At 38.7% G+C, this 8,467-nt stretch overlaps 1 protein-coding gene across 1 annotated transcript; it reads right to left on the bottom strand.

Moving 5' to 3' along the window:
- Positions 1-2,295: 2,295 nt before the first annotated feature.
- Positions 2,296-7,195, bottom strand: DSPP (dentin sialophosphoprotein). Its single transcript, XM_037046160.1, has 4 exons — positions 7,145-7,195; positions 6,031-6,117; positions 4,903-5,901; positions 2,296-4,233 (listed from the first exon to the last, which is right to left on the bottom strand). Exons 1-4 carry the CDS (start codon positions 7,193-7,195, stop codon positions 2,296-2,298), a joined length of 3,075 nt encoding a protein of 1,024 aa, XP_036902055.1.
- Between the last annotated feature and the right edge of the window lie 1,272 nt (positions 7,196-8,467).

The following is an 8,467-nucleotide window of genomic DNA, read 5'->3' on the forward strand; positions in this document are numbered from 1 at the left end:
TATTTTGTTCATTAAAAATATCAGTAGTTAGCCCTGGCTGGTGTAGCTCAGTGGATTGAGCACAGGCCTATGAACCAAAGGGTCGCTGGTTTGATTCCCAGTCAGGGCACACACCTAGGTTGCAGGCGAGGTCCCCAGTATGGGGTATGCAAGATGTTTACATTGATGTTTCTCTCCCTCCCTTTCTCCATCCCTTCTCCTCTCTCTAAAAATAAATAAATAAAATCTTTAAAATAAATCTATGCTTTGAAAAATATATCAATACTTAACTTTTAAACATGTGATGGAGGGAGTAAGTACTTGCAAACTCACTGAGATAGAGGGAGATTTCCTTGTGAACAGTCATATAAATAGATGTTTATTATAACACCAAAATTCATAATCTCTTTTATTTACATGTCTTGTAGAATTTATAAAAAGTTTCATACCCGTTACCTGATTGAGTGCTCATCACAACATTTTGAAATAGGTGGGACAAATACTAGAAGCCACACTTCATGAAATTTTTTAAACCCTGGAGTTTAAAGAAGTTCAAAATCTAGAGTATATTTTCACAAAAGAAGTTTGGAGTGATTTACATGACTGTGATATATCAAAACCTGAAATTTCACAGTATTTTAAGTTATCACATAGTTTATAAATAGCAGTATTTTTAAAACCTTCAGAAGTATTCCTTGCAATATTGATCTCTTGACAAAGAAACTCTTGCATACAAGAGAAAAGAGACACACACACAAAAAACAGCCTACTGAAACTCTTGGTGTAAAAGATGCCTAGTTCTAGAACATAAATTGTCAATTAATGCCTGGTTGAAAAGAAACATTAAAGAAGTTGCATCAAAAATTTGCTTGATAGATTTTTACCTTTAAATGAGTACAAACGTAAAATAATTATCCAAGTGGAAAAAGGAAAATGATAAATCATCACTACTAAATCTTGCAAAAATGCCCTGAAATTTTGTCTATTATCGTTATATTTCCCAGTGTCCATGGACATTTCCCATTTACACCTCCTGTAGTTATTGACAGCATTCCTTTTTTAAAAAGTATACTTTACTCTCAGAGGATATACAAATTTATATCCTAGGATAATAAGTTATATCTCCACCCTATGAAGTATCACAGTCTAGTCTCCAGTCTTCAGGATCCTCATGTTCTAGTGTTTGGGTTTCATCTCCAAACTAAAAATCACCCTCATTCATGCAGAGGCTGAACAATCAATGCTCAGATTTTAGCTGCACATATGACTCAAATGAAAGTGAGTAGTTTCCAAGTACTACTCACCAGCAACTATTGGTTTTGTGAAAGAGATTGATAGTGAGGAAAGCCTCAAGGTCTGATTTAGAAGTTTTGGTTTGTGGAGGTTTAAAAGGCAAATGTGAACCAAGTTTGAATTGGTGAGACTGAGGCAGAAAACAACTTTTTCACTTCATAGAGTTCAAAAATTGAACACCTGCCCCCCTGAGTTCCCATTCATGCCTTCATTTACTTATTACTATTTGGAGAGCGGCTAGTGGCAGCAAGACACTGATCTAAGCACTGCATCAGTTTTGTCAATAGTTTCAGGCACTTTATGCTAAATTTCCAGTGGTTTTCAGGGATGTGGTACTACATGTCGGATTTTGTTTAAATCAGCCTCAGCCTTCTCTAACACTCTTTAGAATTTTCCTAATTTGGAATTACTCTATTCAATAATTACAAAGACTATTCCCATGGTCCAGAAAGGTTAAATTTTTGCTGCTTTTTTTGTTACAGGTGCATTTCCTAGAACAAGCAAATGAATCAGTAGCCAAGCTGGATATATAGTTGCAGTATCTTTTACTCAGCAGTGACCATCTATTCAGAACATGTAATTACTCAAAAGATTAAGGCAAAGCCACGAGCTGTTAGTGTGTTTGTTAACTTGCCACGTTCTCTAAAGCACTTGGTATTTCAATTGAAGTTATCATGCTCTACGTGATTACTTGAGGTTTCTGTGTAAAGTATTAAAGAATATTTTAATTGTCCTTTTATATTTAGTTTATACTTAACTTTATGTTTAGATTTACACTTTTAGCAAAATCTTTTCAGAATATATTTTAACACACATGTACCAAACGTTAAACATTTGGATCCTTTCTCTGAGGGAGCAGAGGCTTGGGCTGAATCCACCAGTTTGACTTCATTCTCTTCGTTTTCTGTGAATGTTTGCATATCTTCTGTTTATTTCTCCTCTCTCCTTATTTTCTTGGGAATCTTTATTTCCTATCACTCACCATACTTTTCACAAAAGAAAATTGTGGGGTTTTCTCTTATTCTAATCATCGCTAGTTGAGTGATTACTGTCACTGCCTTCACTGTCACTATCACTGTCACTGTCACTCCCATTGTTCTTGCCATTATCAGACTTGCTCTTACTGGCACTTTCATCACTGCTGTCAGATGCACTGTCACTGCTTTTACTGCTGTCACTGTCTGATTTGCTGTCACTACTGTCACTGCTGTCACTACTATCTGACTTGCTGTCACTGCTATCTGATTTGCTGTCACTACTGTCACTGCTGTCACTGCTATCTGATTTACTGTCACTACTGTCACTGCTGTCACTGCTGTTGCTGCTATCTGATTTACTGTCACTACTGTCACTGCTGTCACTGCTGTCACTGCTGTCACTGCTATCTGAGTTACTGTCACTACTGTCACTGCTGTCACTACTGTCACTGCTGTCACTGCTGTCACTGCTATCTGAGTTACTGTCACTGCTGTCACTATCTGATTTACTGTCACTACTGTCACTACTGTCACTGCTGTCACTGCTATCTGATTTACTGTCACTGCTGTCACTGCTATCTGAGTTACTGTCACTACCGTCACTACTGTCACTGCTGTCACTGCTGTCACTGCTCTTGCTGCTGTCACTGCTATCTGAGTTACTGTCACTACTGTCACTGCTGTCACTACTGTCACTGCTGTCACTGCTGTCACTGCTATCTGAGTTACTGTCACTGCTGTCACTGCTGTCACTGCTGTCTGATTTGCTATCACTGCTGTCACTGCTGTCACTATCTGATTTACTGTCACTGCTGTCACTGCTGTCACTGCTATCTGATTTGCTGTCACTGCTGTCACTGCTGTCACTGCTATCTGATTTACTGTCACTGCTGTCACTGCTGTCACTGCTATCACTGCTATCTGATTTATTGTCACTGTTGTCACTGCTATCTGATTTGCTGTCACTGCTGTCACTGCTGTCACTGCTATCTGATTTACTGTCACTACTGTCACTGCTATCGCTGCTATCTGATTTGCTGTCACTGCTGTCACTGCTATCTGATTTACTGTCACTGCTGTCACTACTGTCACTACTATCTGGTTTGCTGTCACTGCTGTCACTGCTATCTGATTTACTGTCACTGCTGTCACTACTGTCACTACTATCTGATTTACTGTCACTGCTGTCACTACTGTCACTATCTGATTTACTGTCACTACTGTCACTGCTGTCACTGCTATCTGAGTTACTGTCACTGCTGTCTGATTTGCTATCACTGCTGTCACTGCTGTCACTGCTATCTGATATACTGTCACTGCTGTCACTACTGTCACTGCTGTCACTGCTATCTGATTTGCTGTCACTGCTGTCACTACTGTTGCTGCTGTCACTGCTGTCACTACTGTCACTGCTGTCACTACTATCTGATTTGCTGTCACTGCTGTCACTGCTGTCACTGTTGTCTGATTTATCTTTGCTGCTGTCTGATTTGCTAGCTTCACTCTCATCATTACCATTGCCATTATTGTCACTATAATTAGCATCTGATGTGCTATCATTTTCATCACCTTTTTCTCCTCTTGAGTCACTGTCATTGTCATTATCTTTTGATTCAACTGAGTTATAAGATATATCTCCTCGGTTACTGCTATTATTGTCACCTTCAGAATTGGCATCATCATTGCCATTAGACTCATCACTGCTATTGGGATCATCTCCTTGCATGGATTCATCATCAAACTCATAACTATCATATCCATCACTGTTACTGTCACTACCTGTTCTGCTGTGTCCAACATTACTTCCAGGTTCTGAGTTCTGGCCAGGTCCTGGCATGTTGTCAACCTCTCCTTGTGTCTTAACATTTCCATTGCCCACAATTACTCCATGTTGTCCTTTGCTCTCTTTCTCTCTGTTGACTTTCCCAGCTTCTTTAGTAATATTGTTTCTGTTGCTGCTGGTGGGAACTTCGATGTCTATTCTCTGTGGAAGAATGAATAAAAGCATGGTTACTTAGTGAAAGTTACACTGCAAAATTGCATTGATATGAAGACTGACTGAGGAAAGTGACCAGGGAAACAGAAGTTCAACTTCCAGCACTTCGGAAACACCTGTTTGTGCAAATGTATGTTATTCAGCACTTGAAAGTTCTCTAGTGTTTAGATTATACAACAATCCACTCACGTTTTTACCCAGTAGGAACTTTTATAAACCGTTACATGGTACAGCCATTATTTAATATAAGACTTTTCCAGAACTATAACCAAATTTTCAGAAATGTCTGATTTTTTATGACCAATGACACTCAAATACGGAACAGGCTGAGAGGGTGCAGAGGGGAGAGGGGAGAGAATCATAGGGGAAAAGGGGATGGACTCACATGAACAAGTATAAAGGACACATGGACAATAACTAAGGTGGGGGGTGGAAATGGGAGGGAGGTGGGGAGCACTGGGGGAGGGCAGGGCTGGGAATATAAGACAGAAAACTGTACTTGAACAAGAATTAAATAAAATAAATAAAATAAATAAATATCTGATTTTTTAAGTTGTTTTATATCAAAGTCAGGTAAGGACTCTGGCTTTCCGATCCAATGCTAAAAAAATATAGGTACAAAAAATACACGAATGTAAATAAGCTTCACAAACTAACCTTATCTTGGCTCTTCCCATTAGTGCTTGGTTCTGATTCTTTGGCAATTCCATTTTCCACATCATCATTTTCTCTGTGATTGGGTTTTCGGGTGTCCTGTATTCTTTTGCTATCATTTCCTTCTGGAATACCATCGGAATTCTCTTCACTCTTGGAGGCATTGTCTCCATCCATGTGCTGGGCATCTTCTTCACCATCAGCGTCATCATCTTCACTGCTGATTGAATTTTGACTTAAGCTATTATCATTGTCATCTTCTTTTCCGTGACCCTGACCCACCTGGCCCTTACTATTATCAGTGTCCTCTTTTCCATTTCCTGTTTCTTCACCTTCATTATCACCAGAGCCCTTGTCTTCATCCTCATCTTCTCCATCCCCACTGGGACTCCCATCAGGATTATCCAGGCCAGCATCCTCTCTATTGCTAGCTCCACTTCCCCCTGGTGTTTCCCCTGCCTCCTCATGACCATTTCTCTCACTTTCTTTCTGAGGTGTTACTTCACACGTAGCGCCCTCATTTCTACAGGAATCCCCATTTGTTTCATCCTCCTGGCCTGTACTGTTACTGCTTCCAGCAACTTGACGTTCATCTTTTTCAAAAACAGTGGCATTCTCACTCTGACTTGCATCTCCAACAGTCCTGTTCTTTGAATTCTTATCATTATTTCCATTAATATTGCTCCCATTTGCTGCTCCTCTGTTGTCAATAGTGCTCACTTGTCCCCTAAGACCATTGGCTGTGGTGCTCTCCTCCTTTCCATGTAACCCATCATGACCATATGTTTCTGATCTTCCTGTGCCCCCATTCTGATCCTCAGGGTGCTTTTCTTCATTTACTAACATGGAATGTGTGGAAGAACTTCTCCCTCCTACATCTGCCCACTCAGAGCAATTTCTCTCTACCTTGTAACCATCTTTGGCAGACTGTTGCCTTCCCATTTCTCTTTTATATATGGGGACACCACTTTCTTTGGTGGTATCATTAGCATTTAGCTCATCCTGAAAATAAATCAAAATAAATTGTGAATATCATCTTGAAGTAACATAAACTGAAAAGATAAGCATCAATTTTTGGAAGGTAATGGAAGCTAAAAAAAACACCTTAGAACCACATTTTATATCCTATACCTGTATTGGCACTTTTGATTTTGCTGGGAGATTTAAATTCACAAATTTGCCAACAGCATATCTCTCCAAAGGCTTGATCTGAGGAACCTAACAAAATTGAAAACATTCTTATTTTGTGTACATGCACATCCACAGACACAGACACACATTTTCCCTAAATGAAGAAAAAAAAAGATATAGCACAAAGGCCAAAGTATGCTTTAATCAGGTAGAAAGAGAAATGACTTTTTACAGGTCTGATGTGGGGTTTAAACTGGCATACAGATATTTTTTTCACAACAGTGTTACCAATTTTATTGAAGAATTAACCAGACCATTTATCTCAACTACAGAAGAGGAACAGTCTTTTCTAAAGATGAAAAAATAGACTTTTGATATTTCTGTATAATAAGCCTTTTGCAAAGTACCAGACCCCACTAGGGATAAACCCACCCAAAACCTCTAGAACTGTTGGTATGACTGGAGCCAGTGCATAAGAAAATCAAGTAACAGGCTACTTCTGTGTTCTCAAGAGCACATTTGAAATAGCTGAGAAAATTCTCAACTACATAAATACTAAATGGTTCGGTATTATGAAAACATATCAAAATGTTAACCATAGCAGCTGGCTAATAAAATTATATACAAATGGTTGTATTTTGTTAATTATCTTTGTTGGTATTTATCTGTATATTCCAAATTTCCTACAGTGAGCATATAAAAAATTATGTATCTGAGTAAAATGTTAGTTTCCTCTGATGTAAAAAATATTCTATTTTTAAAATTTTTATTTCTTGAAAACTTCCTAAATAATACAGGCTTCACTGTTACCAGAGTGAAGTTCAGAGCACATGAACAAAGGTGAACAGAATCTTCATGATTTCTGTGCATTGAATGTAAACTGATCTCAATGAATTTTAAATAAGAATCCTTCTGAGTAACATGAATTTTGATTGGAGAAATGGGAGCACAAATTTGAAGTTATGTTTGGTTTTGGGGAGACCTCAGAGTTATCTTGTCAAGTCTTTCATGCAAATCTAGATGTTTAGGCTCAGTTCATGCCAGACACATAGCCACACATATGTGTGTGTATATATGTACATGTATATATTTATTTTAAGGAAGGCATACTTACCGGAATAGCCCATGTTGCTGCCCAAATGCAAAAATATATGATTATCTTCATTTCCTTTAGAAATATTAGTTAATGGCTGCTTTTAAAAAAAGAATAGCACAACATTACTTATAAAGCAAAAGATAGTAACCACAGTAATATAATATTTGGTTTGTAGGCATTTGCTTTTCTCCTGGACAAGGAGTATTTATCAAATATGAGAAGGGGGCTGTCAAGACTCCATGTTCCTGATACCTGGACTGTTTGTGGAGGAGTACAGGGCGTCGTCAGGCTCAGCACCAATGTAGCCACCTAGACTTTGTCTGTCTCTGCCAGGGAAGGGAAACAGCCATGCAGCCACAAATTCATAATCATAATTTTGTCCTTCCACTATTCCTGATGGTAATAATCTCTCTTCTGAATAGATTTTTTGTGTTATTTTATAGATTTATTTATTTATTTTTAGACAGAGGAGGGGGAGGGAGGGGGAAAGAGAGGGAGGGAACATTAATGTGTGGTTGCCTCTCGAACATCACTACTGGGGACCTGGCCTGAAGATCAGGCATGTGCCCTGACTGGGAATCAAACTTGCAACCCTTTGGTTCGCAGGCTGGCACTCAATCTACTGAGACACACCAGCCGGGGCTCTTTCTGAATAGTTTTAATCAAGAGTTAACTAATTGTTCTAAGATTGTGCCAAGATTGTGCCTAAAAGATAAAGTACTTACCATCCCCTCTCCAAATTCATATAATTGGGCTATTCTAGATTGTAAGGGACAGATGTGAGGGAGCCTAGGTTAATGGAAAGAACATGGAGTTTGGTTTTACAGATGTGGGTTTGAATTCTACCTTTGTTACTTGATGTGTGAGTTGGAGAAATTTAAGCGCTATATTAAACCTGTTTCCTCCATCTGGGATAATAATAATAATTCCTGCATTTCAGGCTTACCCCTACTATCTTTGTAGAAAAATCTCTGAGAAGTCTTCTCTGACTCCACTTCAGAGGGTCTCTCTCTATCTCTCTCTCTCTCCACCCAGCAGCTCTGCACACCTCACTGGTAACATTATGCTGTTTTGAAATAACCCTGTTACTTATATTTTCCCCTGCCCTACTGAGGGCTCCTGAGACCCAGGAGAATGTCTTGATAGTCATTGCATTCCAATACACAGCACACAAAAACACATTTTGTGAATATTGTTGATGAATAAGTATTTACTAGTATAAGTAATGCCTGACACTGTCCTGGGTATTTAGTAATCTAGTAATAAATGACAGCAATTATTATGGGGGCATTCTAAACATAAGATCCATTATTCCTGTTAAAACTTACATTCGGAAGTGGT

This window comes from Sturnira hondurensis, unplaced genomic scaffold, assembly GCF_014824575.4.
Source record: "Sturnira hondurensis isolate 20B ecotype Veracruz unplaced genomic scaffold, ASM1482457v3 Scaffold0004998, whole genome shotgun sequence".
Lineage (NCBI taxonomy): Eukaryota > Metazoa > Chordata > Mammalia > Chiroptera > Phyllostomidae > Sturnira > Sturnira hondurensis.

Bases quoted from the DNA above. Each gene is read 5' to 3' on its own strand.
- DSPP (XM_037046160.1), bottom strand. From the start codon at position 7,195: ATGAAGATAATCATATATTTTTGCATTTGGGCAGCAACATGGGCTATT. The intron at 6,118-7,144 runs GTAAGTATGCCT...CAATTTTGTTAG, and splicing joins CAGCAACATGGGCTATTCCG to GTTCCTCAGATCAAGCCTTT. The intron at 4,234-4,902 runs GTTAGTTTGTGA...ATTCTTCCACAG, and splicing joins ATGGGAAGAGCCAAGATAAG to AGAATAGACATCGAAGTTCC.